Source organism: Terrapene carolina, unplaced genomic scaffold (genome assembly GCF_002925995.2).
Source record: "Terrapene carolina triunguis isolate 2854851 unplaced genomic scaffold, T_m_triunguis-2.0 Scaffold190, whole genome shotgun sequence".
Lineage (NCBI taxonomy): Eukaryota > Metazoa > Chordata > Testudines > Emydidae > Terrapene > Terrapene triunguis.
Window position 1 is genome coordinate 1,988,498 of NW_020664541.1, and position 20,355 is coordinate 2,008,852.

The 20,355-nt window shown below is 42.9% G+C and overlaps 1 protein-coding gene across 7 annotated transcripts in view; it reads right to left on the reverse strand.

Moving 5' to 3' along the window:
* ERC1 (ELKS/RAB6-interacting/CAST family member 1) overlaps window positions 1–20,355 on the reverse strand; it is a 524,735-nt gene that overhangs the window by 22,741 nt on the left and 481,639 nt on the right. For all 7 annotated transcript variants that reach the window (XM_024204585.2, XM_024204602.2, XM_024204575.2 and 4 more), the window contains one exon: window positions 16,492–16,680. In XM_024204585.2, the coding sequence (XP_024060353.1) occupies window positions 16,492–16,680 (189 nt within the window). The remainder of the gene's footprint in view (window positions 1–16,491; window positions 16,681–20,355) is intronic.

The window sequence follows — 20,355 nt, forward strand, 5'->3', positions numbered from 1 at the left end:
AGCTCAAATAAGACAAGTGGTGCCAGAGAGGCAGCTGTGATTATCATCTTATGGCCGATTCTTGGGACTGTAAAAAAACAACTGAGGATTAAGCCAAAATTATTTATGAAGATTCTAAGGTTTGATTCTTCCTCAAAAATAAAATAAAAGAACCAACCTTCTATTACAATGGACTATAACAAGTATATATATTTGTTTATTGAAGGAAGTCATCACTGTTCTTATTACCCTATAGCTATCTATAAAGCTTGACTGTATCTTGTAAGACAGTTTTATCTCCCTTCATTCCTGTTCTAAAGTTAAAAACATTGTTATTGGTTGGTATTGTATTATTTTAATTTAAAAGTAATGGAGATTCTAGTATTTAAGAAATACGAAGTAGATTGTCACAGGTTCTTTCCACCTGCCCAAGCCCAAAGCCTTAATTAAATTTGCAGATATGGATAACTATAGCTAATTACATTAGATAACCTCTATATTAATTCTTCTTCCTTGAATTTTGAAAATACTGGTTACACTCTGCAAATAAGTATGGATTAGTGTAATTATTATTACTAATACTTTTTTTTTTTTTTATACAGAGTCCACAAGTTGGCCAGGCCTTAAAATACAGTACCCTTCCCTAAAGAGATTACAAACTAAGAATACAAATGACGTAACAGGGGGTAGGCGGAAGGAAGGTAAGCTAACAGGAAAGAAGGCAGAGAAGCATGATAGGGTAAACTAGGTAAAATAATGTGGTAGCTCAGTAAGGGCTAGTGTAAAGTAGAGTAGAATAAAGATTTTTTTAAACAAAATAATTAAAAGTCTTTGTTGACTAATTTTGTAGAAGAAGAAGTCGGTTTTAAGGGAAGTTCTGAATGAGGAAAGGGTAGTTTATATAGTAACTATATATAAATTACATTTATTCTTGCTTTCACTATTTTTTCCATGACGTATGTTAAAATGTATTTGTTTTATATGTTCAAAATTCATTAAAGATATATGCAGTGTTGAAATGTTAGCTTAAATTAAAGTGTTTTGGTATCCTGTGGCATGAAAGGCATTATAAATAGTAAGTGCAGAATATATTTTGGTTAAAAAACTGGAATTCACTTACAGTAACTGAATTCTGTTATACTGAAACTTTGCTGCTAGTAAAATTAAGTTAAAGACACAAATTGTGCCTCTAGGAATGCAATAATTCCTATCTATCTGATGATGAAGGTGGTAAGTGGTGCAGCCAAGAAGAAATATCACCTCCCTTTCCTTCTCTGCTGTGGGTGAGCAGGAGAGAGATAAATAGGACGCCCTGGCTGCTCCTGGTCTTACTGAAGCTATTCGCAGTGGAGAGGGAAGGGGACCAGGCCTTGCTCCAATGATTCCCAAGGCAAACAAAGATGTGTTTTCCTAAGTCTTCTCTTCCCTGTACACAGCCATCAGTGCCCTATGCAATTATAGGAGGCAAAGAGATTACATGCCACAACTCCTAAGTGCAGAAAAGGGATTATTTCACCAGATAGGCCTTTCTTCTGTTAGAGAGAAGCTCCCACTTATAACATCACCTTGCTCTTCATAAACATCTTCATTTTAGAATCTCAGGTTTTGAGTAAAACCAAACCAAACAAATCCTCTTCACTATAATGGGATGCCACTCTTTACTAGTTGGATTTGAGGCTTTTAGATAAAATTTATGACAGTAATTCAATTACCCCATGAACATTGTTTATTACTACTAATATGGCAGTTTTATTTGACATTCTGTGTCTTACTCTCTCTCCCATTCCTGCCCTCCAACCTGTGCTGGTAGACACTATAGAAACATATTTAAATGTTGTTTAACGATTGGGTGTCCCTTTATGACCTCCTCCTTTTTGTAAAAATACAAATAAGAAGGAAAAACAAAAAGTGAACTATATATCATAAATGTAAGATATATTAAGGTTCTTAGTGTTAAACACCTTTATACAGGAATAAAAAGGAATCACTTATCCATCACTTAAATATAGCCACCTTTAAAGTGAAATGCAGTGGTTGCTATGTTTTGTTGGACAACACTATACAACAAGTTAGGACAAGAGATGAAAGACAATAGTATATCCAATGAAAAATGCTAGGTTATGATAGAACAGTATATCCGATGCTAGAAAAATAATAATGCCAGAATATTATATCCAATGAAAAATGCTAGGTTAATATAATTATTCAAATTGGAATTTCTATTTCTATGGATGAGGACCTAATGCCTAACACGTCTTCTCTTTAAAAAGTTACCTAATTTGTTTAATGACAACAGATTGTCAGGCCTAAGTTGACGAAGAGAGGACACATCCAGAAGCACAGTGCCCCTTAAAACATTTGGGGGCATTGATTCAGAACTGACTCAAAGGGAATGCTTCCTACCAAATGAATCAGCAACATAGTTCCTGGAAGCTCCTTGGGTTTTTCCTTTATTGTGCCTTATTCTGGTTCTAAGCAGGCCCAATTTAGCTTAATTTCTGATATCTCATATCAGATCATAAATCCATGGTATAGGCTTCAGGCCTTCATTAGACATGGACTGCAATTTTACTACACTAACTCAACATTAAGAACTGTTTTTAATAATAATAATAATAATAATAATTTCAGAAAATCTGTTGCTAAACCAAAGGTTTATATGGCATCCCAACTGCACTTGTTGATAAGGACCATTGCCATTCAAGAGTAAGGTTGACTTCATGGTACTACAATGAAGCTGTATGTTATACAAGGAAGGCACTAACTTGTCAGAAACACTTAATCTCCAGCATCCACATGACTGTTTTTATGTGAGAATGCACAAAGGTACTTTTCATCCACTTTCCGCTGAAGCATGTGGTGTATTGATAGACACTATTCCACTATCTATGTATATAATAGATTCCACTGGTCATTGCGTATGTGCTGGCTGTATGGGAACTTTATAGCTACTTCTGTTCTAGTCTCTCCTCTCAGGAAAAGTCCCAGGAAGTTGTGTAGGAGTGTTAGCCTCAAAAGAAGCTCATGGCATTCTTGTCCCAGCCTCACCCAGCAGGGTATTAAGAGCACTGGCTATGATGAAGCACAGAGCTTCTACCCACAGCTACAACCAATCCAGGACTAGCCTTTGCCAACAGAAGTTGGTGCACTGAAATCACAGCTACAAAAGTGATAATATATAAAGGAATTCTAAACAATTTATATTAAAAAAATCTGATTGGTAAGAGAGTGGGTACATTTCCCTTGTTCTTAAACACTATTGGTTTTCAGTTTAACATGCCCACCCTAATCATGTTAGTGTTATTAACATTCAAGAGGATTAATTTTTTCCCCACTGGGACTGGGGGAGCATTATCTCCTAAAGAGAATATTAGAGGGGACAGGCCTGAATTTAATGCACCAGATTTGAAGTAATTTACAAAACTCATTAAAATTCCAAGATGTGGATGATTTCTCCCTTGGGGTCTTCTGTGAATATGGAAAACTAACCCTCTTTCTCCCATGGGAATACTTTAAATACAAAGGAAAATGCAGTTAGGCAGATAAAGGCACTAAGACTTCAATAAATAAAGTACTTCTTAATTTGAAAAATATTCTTTGTTTGTATTTTGACCCACAAATCCTGAAACAAAATCCAGTTGAGCAAGAGAAGGGTAGAATGGGCTGTGGCATTTTTCTTCAAGCTGGAAAGTTACCTGTGCATAGGTTAACAGCTTTTAAGGGAAAAAGGTGGAAGGATCAGATAGTTATGTTTATGCAGCCATACAGGGTGAGGGTACAGTGTGGTGTATTTCTAATACATATGTCTACCAAGGCAGAGGACCTACCCCCACATCTAGGTCCTGTTACAGACACATTTACCTTCAGAGGCCTGTTCTTTCTGAATTGTTAGGGTTTGTTGGCATTTGAAAGTTAATTTGGATTAAGGTTGGTGTGAATTTAAAGTACAATAGCTATTCCTGAATAACAAGAGTGCTTTGTTCCTGTTTAGCTTAATCCATTTCAAAGCGGAACAAGCTAAACAGGAACAAGGCATACTTAGTTCAGAATAAGAGTGTCCACATAGGCTAGGTCTACACTACAGCGGTGTTCCGACCTAAGATACGCAACTTCAGCTACGTGAATACCGTAGCTGAAGTTGCGTATTTTAGGTCGGCTTACCTGGTGGTGAGGACGGGGGAAAGCCGACCGCTGCCGCGCTGCCGCCGACTCCGCTACCGCCTCTTGTCGAGGTGGATTTCCGGAGTCGACGGCAGAGCGATCAGGGATCGATTTTACCGCGTCCTCACGAGACGCGGTAAGTCGATCCCCGATAAACCGATTGCTACCCGCCGGATAGGCGGGTAGTGAAGACGTAGCCATAGAGAGTTATTCAGGAATAGCTATTCTGGAATAACTCCATGTGTAGACAAGTTCTTCCATTAGCCTCCTATAATTTAGCTGCTGAGTTGCTGCTTCATTTTTTTGGACTATAATTCAGCCCTTGAGCCAAAAGTTCAAGGAAACAAGTTCAAACATTACAAAAGAAGAAAACCAGAGCAAAAATCTTCTGGCTAGAAATCAGGATAGAGCTCACTGCCCCACAAAACACCCTTTCAACAGAATACATCTTCCATTGGTGTGTGTATGTACTGGACACACATCTGAGAGTATATATATGTGGAGCTCTTTTATGACCTGAAAATCAAAAAGCAACCCTACAAAAAGTGGAAACCTGTACAACTTGCTAATGATGAGTACCAAGGAATAGCACAAGTATGTAGGGACAAAATCAGAAAGGGTAAGGCACAAAGTGAATTATACCTAGCAAGGGAAATAAAAAGCAGCCCCATGGCTCCTGATTGGCTCTCCGCCCTATATAAACTTAAGGGGAGTTCCAGGAAGCATCCAAGCAACAGTATGGATACCCTATAGCTGCCATGACCATAGGCGCCAACTTTCTGGGCGCCGGTGGGTGCCCGTGCCCCTCGCCCCTTTCCCCACCCCATCCCTGCCCCCATTCCAAAAATCCCGCCCTAACTCCGCCCCTCCCTGCCCCTATTGGATCCCTTTCCCAAATCCCTGCTCTGGCCCCGCCTCTTCCCCCAGCTCGCCGGGTTCCCCCTCCTCCCCCTTCCCTCCCTGCCCCACGAATCAGCTGTGTCACGGAGCAAGTGCTGGGAGGGAGCGGGAAGAAGCAGGATGCGGCGGCTCGCACAGGGGAAGAGGTGGAGGTAAGCTGGAGCATGGGGGTGGGGCAGGGCAACGGGGAGATGCCGGTGGGTGTTGAGCACCCATCAATTTTTTTCTGTGGGTGCTCCAGCCCCGGAGGACCCACGGAGTCGGCGCCTATGGCCATGACCATTCCTGACTCTAACCTTCGCTTGATCTGGACTTTGCCTTCTGACTTAGACTCTGAAACCTGACTCAGACTCTGACTCTGACTCTGACTCTCTGTATCGACCCTGGCCTGGAACCTCACTACACACTCCTCTGCTACTCCCTGCCTCAGGTTTGCCACTGCTCTGACCCTTCATCTTGAATGCCTGTGTGGGATCCTGACAGGTTGCCTGGACCACTCTAGCCCATGCTGACGGCTTACCCTGGGGCAGCATGGAGGCAGTGGGCCATTCACTGCCCAGCATGCCCCAGAGGGTATTGGAGCTGCCCAAACAGGTGGACTACTCCCAGGAGGAGCTCCCCATGTCTTGAACCAAGGAGGACTATAAGCAGTATGCTGATTGCCAGTGCCAGGAAGGTCCAGCATTTACCGTTGGCCAAAAAGTGCAACTGACCATGTCATAAACTGGACCACCAATATCTCAGGCCATATCCCATCAGCCAGGTAATCAATTCAGTGACTATGAAGCTTCAGTTACTCAGATCCCACAAAATATAACCAGTGTTTCACGTATCCTTGTTAAAACCCTACATTAACAATCCACTTGCTTAGCAGGCTCTACCACCACTCCTTCTGGTGCAGATCCAAGGACATGATGAGTATGCGGTCCAAGAGATACTGGTCTCAAAAACTGGACACGGCTCCCTCTGGTATCTTGTGGACTGGAAGGACTACGGGCCATAAGAGCATTCCTGGGAGCACATGTCCCAGACCTTGTGGCAGCCTTCCCTGAAGCCCATCCAAACAAACCTGGGTTGGCAGCAGGCACTTTGTGTGTGTGGGGGTAATGTAAGGCCCTGTGGGGCTAGAACCCAGGCCTGCAGAGCTGTTAGGCAGTTGGCATCTCCATGCTGCCACCTAGTGGCAGCTGTAACTGGCATGCACTTCACTGCCCATGACCTGCTGCAGAGACAGACCATAGGAAGTCCCACCTCAAGGGGTCTGAGACAGCAGCCTCATGGCTTCTGATTGGCTCCCTGCCCTATATAAAACTAAGGGACATTTCAGGAAGTGCCCAGTCAACTGTGTATATTTCCTGTACCTGCCACGTCCATTCGTTGCTCCTGAACTCTTGGCTTTCTTCTTAGCTTGATCTGGACTTCACCTTCTGACTCGGACCCTGAGACCTGACTCAGATTCTGGTCCTAGGTATCAACCCTGACCTGGAATCTGACTACGCACTCCTTTGCTCCTTCTTGCCTCAGGTTTGTCCCTACTCTGACCCTTGGCACTGATGGCCTGTGTTGGGATCTTGACATCTTGGTGCCAACGGGCAGAGAGCAAGGAGGTGCACAAGATTTTACAGGGATCACCTGGGTTGGATACTTGCATAATAGTTCATTGAAGGGTGGCATGTAAGGTTTCTACTGAGAGTCAGTAGCCCACAGGTCAACATAATCATTGCAAAATTTATGTATTCATAATATTTAAGGAGTTATGTATCTATACTGAAAATTATGTTGGACTTATAGTCTTTAAGGCCAGAAGAGACCATTATGATCATGTAGTCTGACCTCCTATACATTGCAGGCCACAGAACCTTATCCACCCACTCCTATTCTCAGGGTCTTGGAGTTAAGGCAGATCACCAGAAGGTGACATACCTTAGAAATGTTCCTTTCTGGCAGGAGATAACAGACACTTATCTTCCTGTCTGGCTATGTGGGTATTGCATACTGTATACCTCACACTGTATGCCTATTTGCATACCAAGTCAGCTGCTAAAAGAGAGATTGCAAAATCTACAAGAAAGGAATTCTACAAAATTAAAAATAGCCGGGGGTTTCCTATTTCTGAATAAAGCGAAAAGATGGGACTGGTATGTCTTGGGGGGCAAAAAAACACACTGGATCCTTTGCCTGGGAGGCATGCTGACTGAGTATTTGTCTCATGAAAGGATCACAGGCTGTGGGGATTTTGGGTGAGCAATATTCCACAAGACATGAGAGTATCTTGTTAATTAAGTCTAGGCTTTATGATTTTGTTTTATATATACCCCTTTGTTTCCGGTACTTCTGCTTGCTACTACTTGAATCTCTATGCTTTGTTAAATAAACTGATACTGATTTCACTATAAATGAATCTAAGTGCTGTGTGTTAAGCAGAGCAGTGATCTGGGGTGGAAATGATAAGCTGGCACGTGCTGTTTCTTTGGAAGCAGCAAATCTGTGAATACTGTGAGTGTCCAATGGAACGGGGCTGGATACGCTGAGGAGATGCTTGGAGGGTTGGGATGTGCCTGTTGCTAACCAGATGAGTAAACGCAGGAACTGTGAGGCCTAGAAGGGAGTGCTTGTGTTGCCCTGGCCGATGGAATTGGGGAACTGACCCACAACAGACACACAAAGGCTTCTTCAAACTAAAGGCAGGTGCTCAATCCTGGGTACCCCTGGGAAATGTCATAGTGGGTGCAAAAATTGGTTGAAAGACTGTATTCAAGGAGTAGTTAATCAATGGTTTGCTGTCAAACTCAGGGAGGGGAGGAGGACATATCTAGTGCGGTCCTGCAGGGGTGTGTCCTGAGTCCACTACTATTCAATATTTTCATTAATGACTTGGATAATAAGGTAGAGCGTATACTCATACAATTTGTGAATGACACCAAACTGGAAGGGTTGCAAGCATTTTGGAGAGCAGGATTGAAATTTAAAAAGACACTGACAAATCAGAAAACTGGTATGAAATCAACAAGATGAAATTCAATAAAGCCAAGTGCAAAGTACTGCACTTAAGAAGAAAAAAATAAATAAATGCACAAGTCCCGTGTTCCCTCTAATTTTTCCCATCCATGTGTGGAATGAATTTTGTTATGTGCACCAATCACATCACCTCCATATTGGTTCATATAACAAAATTCATGTGGTGGGGGTGGGGCTGAGGGGTTCGGAGTGTCAGGGCTGGGGCAGAGGGTTAGGGTATTGGAGTGAGGACTCCAGGATGGGGCCAGGGATGAGGGGCTCAGGGCTGGGGCTACGGTGCAGGGGGTGCAGGCTCTGGGGTGGGGCCAGGGATGCGTAGTTTGGGGTGCAGGCTGTCCCAGGGCTACGGCAGGGGGAGAGGACTCCCTCCAGCTCTCTCTTCCCACAGCAGCACCTGGCCGGGTAGGGAGAGGCGTCTCTCCCTGCTTTGGCAGCTCTGGAGCTGGGGCCATGGGATAGGCGCCTCTCCCACAGCCATGGCAGGTCTGGGCCGGGGCTGGGTTGGGGCCGTTGGAGAGGCACCTCTTCCCCAGCTGTGGCAGGTCTGGGCCAGGCTGGGTTGGGGCTGTGGGAGGGGCGCATCTCCCCCAGACACGGCAGGTCCCAGGCTGGGCTGGGTTGGGTCCAGGGGAGAGGAATTGCTCCCCGCCGCAGCCCTGAGCACCTGTGTGGTGCTTAATAGGCGGCTGTGCAGCCACACAGCTTAGAGGGGACTTAGTGCACAACTACAAAATGGGGAAAACTGGCTAGGTGATAATGCAGCTGGAAAGGAGCGGGGGGGGCTGTAATGGATCATAAATTGAATATCAGTCACAAATGTGATGCAGTTGCAAAAAAGGCTAATATCATTCTGAAGTGTATTAACAGGAGGGTCATATGTAAGACACAGGAGGTAACTGTCCTGCTCTACTTGGCACTGATGAGGCCTCAGCTGGAGTACTGTGTCCAGTTGTGGGTGCTACACTTTAAGAAAGATGTGGACAAATTGGAGACAGTCCAGAGGAGAGCAACCAAAATAATAAAAGGTTTAGAAAACCTGATCTGTGAGGAAAGCTTAAAAAAAATCCCACCCTGGGTATATTTAGTCTTGAGAAAAGAAGAGTGAGGGGAGAAAACCTTATAACAGTATTCAAAATATATTAAGGTCTGTTATAATGAGGATGGTGATCAATTGTTCTCCAAGTCCAATGTAGGTCAAACAAGAAGTAATTGGGTTAATCTGCAGCAAGGGAGATTTAGGTTAGATATTAGGAAAAACTTTCTAACTATAAGGATAGCTAGAATAGGCTTCCAAGGGAGATTATGGAATCCCCATCACTGGAGGTTTTAATGAACAGGTAGGAAAACAGTCTGTCAGGGATGGTCTAGGTTTGGTTGATCCTCTCTCAGTGCAGAGGGCTGGACTAGGTGACTTCCTAAGGTCCATAGGTCCATTCAAGCTCTAAATTTCTGATTATATATAACAAAGTGGATAACTTAGGGCTTGGCCATATGAACAGTTACACTCCAGTATGGCAAGCTGTGGTGTAAATCTACCATGCACTAACTGTCTGTGTGAACCCTGCTGCTACACACTAAGAAGTTCTGTAGTATGCTTTGATCTATCCTGCTTTGAAACAGGACAAGATCAAAGAGCACTACAGAATTTCTGGTGTGTGGCAGACTAGTGTATGGTAGGGGTTTACACCCCAGTTTGCTGAGCACTAACTGTTCATATAGACAAGTCCTTAGTCAAAAAATGGCACTCATATTTCCATGTCAGGTGAGGATAAAACAAACTGGGCCAAATTTATTTCTGGAATTAACATACTATGCTTATACCAGAGATGAATTTTGTTTAGCAGATTTATGTATTTTGTGCAACACAGCAGCAGCATTAAAAATTAAACAGAAGAGTTACTAAGAAGAATATAAAAAATAAGAGCAGAGGGTTGTGAGGATGAGGAACTGCAGTATGATGCAGTAAGAGGGAAAAAGCACCCAGTGAAGGGTTAAGGAGCGTGTGTCCTGGTTAGAGTTGGGAGAGAGGAAGAGGACTTTTGCAATTGGTATCAAGATATGAACTCTATGTTGTACTATGTGTGGAAATATTAGCACTGTGACTGCACAAGTCTGGGTTTGCTCCAGGGCAAATCTATTATGCTGCATTCCAGCTAGCACCCCAGAAAAGGTGTTTGACACATCGTTGAAGTTCTGTCACTGAGAAGCCATCAAGACTGCAATCTGGGGCCATCAACTTTGATTGATTTATTATTGTATTTCAGTAGTGCCTACGACTACTAGATGTAGACAAGAACAAATGGATATAAACTGGACACTATGAAGTTTAGACTTGAAATTAGACGAAGGTTTCTAACCATTAGAGGCGTGAAGTTCTGGAACAGCCTTCCCAGAGGAGTAGTGGGGGCAAAAGACATATCTGGCTTCAAGACTAAGCTTGGTAAGTTTATGGAGGGGATGGTATGATGGGATAGCCTAATTTTGGCAATTAATTGATCTTTGATTATTAGCAGGTAAATATGCCCAATGGTCTGTGATGGGATGTTAGATGGGGTGGGATCTGAGTTACTACAGAGAATTCTTTCCTGGATGCTGGCTGGTGAGTCTTGCCCACATGTTCAGGGTTTAACTGATCGCCATATTTGGGATCGGGAAGGAATTTTCCTCCAGGGCAGATTGGCAGAGGCCCTGGAGGTTTTTCGCCTTCCTCTGCAGCGTGGGGCACGGGTCACTTGCTGGAGGATTCTCTGCATCTTGAGGTCTTTAAACCACGATTTGAGGACTTCAATAACTCAGACATAGGTTAGGGGTTTGTTACAGGAGTGGGTGGGTGAGATTCTGTGGCCTGCATCATGCGGGAGGTCAGACTAGATGATCATAATGGTCCCTTCTGACCTTAAAGTCTATGAGTCTAAGACCCCACTGTGTTAGGTGCTATACAAACACGGCACAAAACGGTGGTCCCTGCCCAGAAAGCTTATAGTCTAGATTGTCTCTCAACTACTGGCCCACTCTCATGGAACAATGCTTTTTCAACAGAAAGGCCTGCTGGAGGAGCGGGAGTGAAACAGGACTGGGATCTACAGCGTCTCAGCTTGAGCACATCACACAGGGACAGAGGCCCCATTTAAGAGTGGGGTTCTGCTCTGTGCAGGGGACTAGCCATCACCATATGTAAAAAGGACTTTCAGGAGACAGAGGGCAGGAGAAACTCTGCTCAGGCTGAAATGCTGATGAACCACAAACTCACAAGAAGGGGTAAGCTCAGTCTAGGGGAGGGAGTGTCTCAGCACTTGTTTTATTTCTGAAGATCTATAACTCTCAAATGATCAAGAATAAAGTAACTGCTTAAGAAATTCCTTTGCTAAGCCTATGTTCCTTGTTTTCCTGCTATGTTGTTTCTGCAGGGGTTAAACTAGAAGCCCTGAGTGCCCACTGCTTAGGTGGGACTGAGGCAGCTTGTGTAAGTGAATGGGGTGCTCAGGAGGTCTCAGATACTAGTTCTGGAGTCTAAGGTGGCTGGATAGTGGAGTCCATATCCCAAGCAAAGGCATCTGAAAAGAGTTCTGGGCCTGGGAGGATGCCCTAGTGTCCCAGAACTGGAAGCAATGACTAGACTCTACTTAGATCCAATTGACTTGGAAGCACTTGAGTACACTCACAACAGACTGACCGTCGTACAGTGACTTGGTCAAATGGTAATATATATAATTTCCTTTAAAACATTTAAATGAAAAGTCTAAAAAATGAGGAGGTAGCAAGTCTGGTGAGGAGAGAAGTGCAATCAGGACTAACTGCCCATAGGAAGAGATTCTTTGGGAGATGAAATAAGGCTTCAACCTCACATAACTGTAAATCTGAAAAGAATTACTTGTGGCAATGAGAACAACTGCATCACATCAAATATCTGTGCTTTTTTTAAACACTTGATATCCAGAGCTTGCTGCATTTTTCTTAAAGCAATGGTCCAAATAATGTAAGAATTCACAGCTAACCTGGTGGCTGAACTTTGTGACTTTGTCCTCACCCACAACTATTTCACATTTGGGGACAATATATACCTTCAAGTCAGTGGCACTGCTATGGGTACCCGCATGGCCCCACAGTATGCCAACATTTTTATGGCTGACTTAGAACAACGCTTCCTTAGCTCTTGTCCCCTAACGCCCCTACTCTACTTGCGCTACATTGATGACATCATCATCATCTGGACCCATGGAAAAGAAGCCCTTGAGGAATTCCACCATGATTTCAATAATTTCCATCCCACCATCAACCTCAGCCTAGATCAATCCACACAAGTGGTCCATTTCCTGGACACTACTGTGCTAATAAACGATGGTCACATAAATACCACCCTATACCAGAAACTTACTGACCGCTACACTTACCTACATGCCTCCAGCTGCCATCCAGGACACACCACACGATCCATTGTCTACAGCCAAGCTCTAAAATATAACTGCATTTGCTCCAATCCCTCAGACAGAGACAAGCACTACAAGATCTCTATCAAGCATTCTTAATACTACAATACCCACCTGCTGAAGTGAAAAAACAGATTGACAGAGCCAAATGAGTACCCAGAAGTCACCTCCTACAAGACAGGCCCAACAAAGAAAATAACAGAACACCACTAGCTGTCACCTTCAGCCCCCAACTAAAACCTCTTCAGCGCATCATCAAAGATCTACAACCTATCCTGAAAGACGATCCCTCACTCTCACAGATCTTGGGAGACAGACCTGTTCTCGCTTACAGACAACCCCCCAACCTAAAGTAAATACTCACCAGCAACCACACATCACTGAACAAAAACACTGACCCAGGAACCTATCCTTGTAACAAAGCCCGATGCCAACTCTGTCCACATATCTATTCAAGTGACATCATCATAGGACCTAATCACATCAGCCATACCATCAGGGGCTCGTTCACCTGCACATCTACCAATGTGATATATGCCATCATGTGCCAGCAATGCCCCTCTGCCATGTACATTGGCCAAACCGGACAGTCTCTATGCAAAAGTATTAATGGACACAAATCTGACATCAGGAATCATAATACTCAAAAACCAGTGGGAGAACACTTTAACCTGTCTGGCCATTCTATGACAGACCTGCGGGTGGCTATTTTACAACAGAAAAACTTCAAAAACAGACTCCAACGAGAGACTGCTGAGCTGGAATTGATATGCAAACTAGATACAATCAATTTAGGATTGAATAAGGACTGGGAATGGCTGAGCCATTACAAACATTGAATCTATCTCCCCTTGTAAGTAGTCTCACACTTCTTATCAAACTGTCTGTACTGGGTTATCTTGATTATCACTTCAAAAGTTTTTTTCTCTTACTTAATTGGCCTCTCAGAGTTGGTAAGACAACTCCCACCTGTTTATGTTCTCTGTATGTGTGTATATATATATCTCCTCAATATATGTTCCATTCTATATGCATCCGAAGAAGTGGGCTGTAGCCCACGAAAACTTATGCTCTAATAAATTTGTTAGTCTCTAAGGTACCACAAGTACTCCTGTTCTTTTTGCATGATCAGTATATTATTTTAAATGTCTATGACTTATTTCAATATCAAGATTTCCCCCCAAAACATTGCCAAAGCAATAATCTTCACTGAAGGATACGTATGTGCTAAGTTTGACATTTAAAAACAAACCTGTTTTTGAGTTCTCTATTTTAAAAAAACATCTGATACATGTCTTCACTGGCCAAAAACATTTTTGCTCGTTTGACAAATGCCTCAATGAACTTCCAATAAACTTTCCAAAAAATACTCACTTCTAGGCTGAGATTAAGCACAAGAAATTACAGTCCAAAATATAATTAATGAGAAAGTTAGATATACACCGCTACCTCGATATAACGCGACCCGATATAACACGAATTTGGATATAAAGCGATAAAGCAGTGCTCCGGGAGGGCGGGGGGGGGGAGGGGTGGGCTGCACACTCTGGTGGATCAAAGCAAGTTCGATATAACGCGGTTTCACCTATAACGCGGTAAGATTTTTTGACTCCCAGGACAGCGTTCTATCGAGGTAGAGGTGTATCTGAAAATAGGGCTTTAGAATGGAAGTGCCAGCTCAGCTTTAATTTCTACTGCATCGAATAACAGGCAGATTTGTACCTCTATTCTGGGTAGGATTTTTCAAAGTGCTCAACAATGGCTTAATGCTCATCTAGTTGGAGTCAATGAGTGGAGTTAGACGAGTACTTTTAAAAATCCCACTCCAAGTGTGTGAACATGTACACTCACGTATCGAAGGATAAATCAGGTAGATTTATATATGCTTAATAGTAAGTTTAATTTTGCATATATTGGGCAAGATAGCAAGGTTTTAACCCTGTCAGCATTACATGCCTTATTCTATTCTATTATGATACAGGCTTTGACAAAATACCAAGCAAAATGGGATCCTCTGTTCTGTTGCTTGCTTATATAGGTCTCACGATGTCATTAGAGCCCTTTAATGTGAGATCACGTTTACCTGCATAACACTGTCTATGTATTTCATAGACATGACATTATAAAGATGTGATATATCTGTAGTTAAACATATTGAAAATTAACTTAAATATAGTGGCAGCTAGAAAGTCTGTGAATCACTATACAACATATGTCTGTTTGCACATATCTGTCCCATGGTGTGTGTTTGCTACAAGAATGTATAGCATAAATGTCAGAGTACATTCTTTCTCCTAGCTATACACATAATCTACTCCAGCTGTCTGAGTAAGCAGAATTTGATGGTCTTGGATAAAGAGAGCTTTGTGTAAACATTAACTCTAAGAAGGGACCATGAGATGCCGGAAGTTCCAACATAATGGCTTCATTTCAACCCTCAGCCTCATCCCTTCATTCACTTTCATTCTCGCAACGCACTGAGTAAAGAAAATTCAAAACACAAGTTCACATTCTCTGATGAAACAAATATTGAATTGTCCAGTAAGAAATTGTCTGGAGATGGGAGAAAGAAATATAAATATGGAAGTTCATGGACCACTATGGAGTCTTAATAACACATAATTTCAGACATGAACATAAGGCATTAGGTCAATATTTTAAAAATAGGTGTCTAAAGTTAGGCTCCTGAATATTTTGGCTCTAAAGCAAGAGTCCTGATTTTCAAAACTGCTGAGCATGCAGCAGCCCATTTTAGATGCTTAATTATGAATTTAGGAACCTAACTGAAGGCATCAATTTTTAACAATCTTGGTCTTCGTGCCTAAAGGTCAACAGTCAGAGCCCAGCATTAATATTGCCTGGAAGACCCATACATTCACATACTGCAATGAGATCATTAGTAAGGTCACGGCTTCCGTGACTTTTCGTGACCTCCGTGAATTTTGCAGCGCTGGTGTGGCTGACCCCAAGACCACCCCAGCAGCTGGGGAAGCCCTGGGGCCAGCCGCACTGGCAGCTGGTCCCCAGCGCTGCCCTGGAGCAGCGGTCTGGGTCCAGCGGCAATGGATCCCAGGCCGCCCCCGCCCGCAACAGTGGCGGTGGCGGGGCTGCCCCCTCACCCGCAACAATGGTGGTGGCGGGGCCACCCCCCTTGCCCACAGCAGTGGAGCCATGGGCCGCCCCCGCCCAGACCAGCAACGGGGGTGCCCCAGGCTGCTCCCCGCCCAGAGCGGCAGTGGGACCATGGGCCGCCCCCCACCAGCAGCAGCGGGGCCCTGGGTTGGCCCCCACAGCAGAAGCGTCACCCCACGCTGCCCCCTTCCCTCCAGCAGCAGTCTTCAGGAGCGCCCCCCTCCCAGCAGGTAAGATTTAGGCACAGGTATTTTTAGTAAAAGTCATGGGCCATGACTTTTTGTTTATTGCCCGTGGCCTGTCCATCACCTTTACTAAAAATACCCATGACAAAAACGTAACTTTAATCATCAGACATACCTTCATTAACCACTGTACATACATATGAGGTAGTATGCTGGTTCCTAAGAACAAATTTGTTCTGTACTTTACAATGTAAGTATGCTACCAACTACACAATATTTAAGATTCATGTGATTAGGTTATATTATTAAAAAGGTGGTTAAAATCTATTAATTGGTAAAAGTGAAGGGTAGTGACTTTTCACAGTGTTCCATCCTACAGAATAAAAGTTTAGGTAACATACAAGTGAACAGATTCAGAATGGTTCCTACTGAGCAATTTTATTGCCCAATGGTGAGTGAATGCAACATGCCCTCAGTTGGAGCAAATACTGTAAAACAGGTACAATACCTAATAAAGGTTAAATGGCTATTGTTTTAAAAAGTAACCCTCCCACAATCAACTGAAGAATGAGCCATTTCTGGCTGCATTCACCTCTCATGGATTCACTTCACAGCATCTCTGTCACATCAGCAAGGTCTGTATAAACACTTCAAAGGTTCTACCACTGATGGACCTGTTGAAGGCTCACCTGTTCCTGGGTCATCTTCTGCAGCTCTTTCTCCCAAGCTGCCCGATCATCATCCAGGTGGTAGGAAGCAGGTGGGGTGAGTCCACGCAAAATCAGGGGGTCACGGTCATGGCAGAGGGCTGTTAGGTGTCCAATGTACAACTTCAATTTGCTGCGATTCTGGTCAAGTTCTAAAAGGGGCTGAATTATCTAAGATAAGAAAACAGGAATAGTCAGGGTCGGCCTGAGACACAAGCCACTGAGAAGTCGAAGACCAATCCCTAAGTTATGAATCTCAACGTTCCATAATATGTAAAAGCTGAAAGAACACTGAATGAAATCCCCAAACCCTTCTGTCCTGTAAAATCTATTACTCTGGTCTAAAGCAGGAAGAAACGGAGCACTGAGAGGGCATGGTGATGCTGGCTGGCTTGTTAGTATGAAAAGTAGAGAGAATGTAAGCTGAGAACTGAAACAGTTTTAACTGTATAGATTTAGTGTGTTTATTGCACAACACCACTCCATCCAGTTATCACAATTCCCTGCTTTAATTTTTTAAAGTGAATTTTGTGTTGGTGAAAGGTGCCAGATTGATAGGCCTGGAGAATGAAGTCCGGTATTAGCCAAAGAACAGGTTGCCTGTGCACAGCAAAGGCAACAGCAGAACAAATTCTCCTCCCACGTTGCTTTACACACATACATCAACCTTTTTCTGAAGGGATCTCTTCTAATGATGCCAATTAGCATGAACTGAAAAGTTAAGTTTCTGAAATACAGACACCTCTACATTAGAAACTTCACTTACCACACCATGGCAAATACATAGACCACCAAATAGTCTTGAGATGGTGATGACATTCAGTCATTACCTGAGCAAAACTTAATGTGATGGCCTAAAAATGAAGAGCTCTAACAAGCACTATTTTATTTTATCTAATCTAAATCTAATCTATGCTCTTACTTCCAGTCCTTTGGATCATCCAGTCTCTTCTCTGAAGAGTCACTGTCTACCAAGAAATGGAGACCAGATGAATAAATGCGGAGTCTCACACTAGAATACTGGTTTAAACTGTTCTAGGTTTTTACAAAGGTATGTTTAAAATTTAAATGAGCAGAATTATGGCTCTGTGGAATGTGGCCAATCAAAAATTGAGGAAGTGGACGGGCCAGACTGTGCACCTCCTCTCAAAGAAATGAGGTGCTGAATCTGTATCTGCTGACATGCACCAGCTGTGAGAGTTGCAAAGACTTGCCAGAATGCTGGCAACTGTCAAAATGTTCTCATTTAGACAAGGCAGAGGGTGCACCTGTTGCTTGTCAGCAGGCTCATGGTGTCTCTTCAGTGGGACACCTCTGACCCTGCTAATGAAGGAGAAGCGTGATAATCTCTGAGTCAACAGAAACAGGGTGCTGGTATTACTTTCAACAAAGACATTGAATCCTACCCCCTCTAACAAGGCTGTTCTGGCTCACTTCTTTTGTTTCCAACACTGAATGGATTAAGTTCTGTGGAGTGAGAGGAGCTGAGAGCAACAGCTAAGTAGTTAATGGATGTCAAAATCCTTCTGATGAGGACACAGCAGCACCCAGGAACCTACAGCAGAAGGTTAGGGTCAACAGCATCTTAACACCTCATAGGAAATAATCTGGGGGAAACCCTGGCCTAGATGACAAGCTGAGAAGTAGAAAGATGAGTGTGAGGGAGGCTGGACAAGAAGACTAGAGACTAGGAAATCTTTTGAGGATGACTTGACAGGCCAGAAGGCAGGAAAGCTAAAATGATGAATATTTACCTCATGTTTATGCATTTGCTTCTTGCACACAGATGACACAACATTAACCAAACTATAGAATGGGGCACATAAGGTCCTGTGTGAACCTCCATCTGCCAGTTTGGGGGTACCATTCACTAAAGGTGTACATATGTATATATAATTGATAGGTGTGGTATGACAACACTGCAAGTCACAACAGGACAGGATTGATCCACTCTTGTACAGAACAGTGGGAAGGTGTATTCCAGTAGCAACACAATTCTTCAGGTTTCTCTTCCATGTCCAAATACAACTGAATTTCAGTCCATTACACATCCATCAGATTTGTCTATTTAGTGAACGCCTGACATAGTAGCATTCCATTTCCCCAATTTCTTCTAGTTTAGACCTTACATACTATTTCCTACTAAAAACCCACTTCTGAGATTAATTGCATTTCCTAAAATGGCAGACTTGAGGCCTCTGATTCTCTTGATGTGTTCCCTCTCTTTGTTGCTCTTCTGTTCATCTACAGGTCGAGGTATAATGGAGACATCATTTTCTGTAAAATAATGACTTACAGAAATATGGACATTAACAAGCTAATGTCTAATGATTAGGTGGCTAATCAATAAACTTTCTAACCACCTTGTATTTTCTTTCAGATATCAGATTCTATTAGGCATGCATGGGATGTATGGATTTCAAGTCAGTGTCACAGACCTATCTAACTATTCTTATTCAGTAGAGCCCTGTGTGATAAGGGAGTAGCAGGACTATCTGACTGATCATTATAATGGATTTTAGTATGGAAATTGAACTTGATTTCTCAGGGACAAGATCCCTTGCAAACCAGAGTACATTTATGACTGTCTCCCTCATCTGCTTACCTTGGGTGTCCCTCCCTTAGTGGAGATTAGCCATATGAGGCATGTGAAAGTTCTTAACTAACGGAGCTCCCAGAGCTGTTCACAGAGTGATCATTTCTCTCCCTTGGGACTCATTAAATCCTGCCAGTCAAGTAGGAAATGCCTTTATCTCTGCGTTCCTCCCATATCTAATTTGAGCCGGCCACTTAGCAAAAGGCACTGTGCTTCCCACACAGCAGAGCTGCCACTACCTTATCTCAAGAGGGTGCAAGAGCACTTGCTAAGTGGAAAGGCAGAGCAGCTCTGGATTCATAAACCAGGTCACATTTCTGCATTCAGCTGTAGAGCTTTCTAGGGAAACACTGGATGAACTGGCTTCCCTAGAGGCATGGAAATATTTTCCAAAACAACCAATCTTCAATAACTGTAATGTTTCAGAGTAGCAGCCGTGTTAGTCTGTATCCGCAAAAAGAACAGGAGTACTTGTGGCACCTTAGAGACTAACAAATTTATTAGAGCATAAGCTTTCGTGGGCTACAACCCACTTCTTCGGATGCATATTGTTTCACTCAATATGCATCCGAAGAAGTGGGTTGTAGCCCACGAAAGCTTATGCTCTAATAAATTTGTTAGTCTCTAAGGTGCCACAAGTACTCCTGTTCTTTTTACATCTAAAATTCTGGTACCTAATATACTAACTGTACTGGGTACCTAGTGTACTAAATTATTTGTATGTGTCTAATGTGTGTCATACCTGTGCAGGACTCAATTACACCTTTTAATGCACAGGCCTCCATTGGGGGCATTGCGAATCTGATCTGTTCCAGATATACAGGGAAGTAACACGTCAGAGGGTGCAGCTTACTCTCCCTTGTGCTCCCAATTTGCTCTGTTGGGTGTAAAGCAGTGCTCCTACTTTCTTCTTTTCCCTTTTGGAGTGTCATGCACTCCATGGGATGCACAGGGAGAGCAGTTCTTATGCCTTAGGGATAGCATTTACACTAAGCATATCTTGGGTACTTCTTTGTCTTTTTTTTAAAGAGGTTAAATGGAGAAAAATTGAAACCATAAATACACTTTAAATAGTTAAACTTGGTTTTACATCCACCATTTCTGTCAGCAAATTAAGAACATCTTTAGAGGAAACAATTTAATGGATATTTTTAAAAGGAGCAAGACACTTATGGGGAAGTTAGATAATCCTTCAAATAGACCAATAAAGAATAATAGTGCCATAATAACTAAATTGCATTCCAGTACTA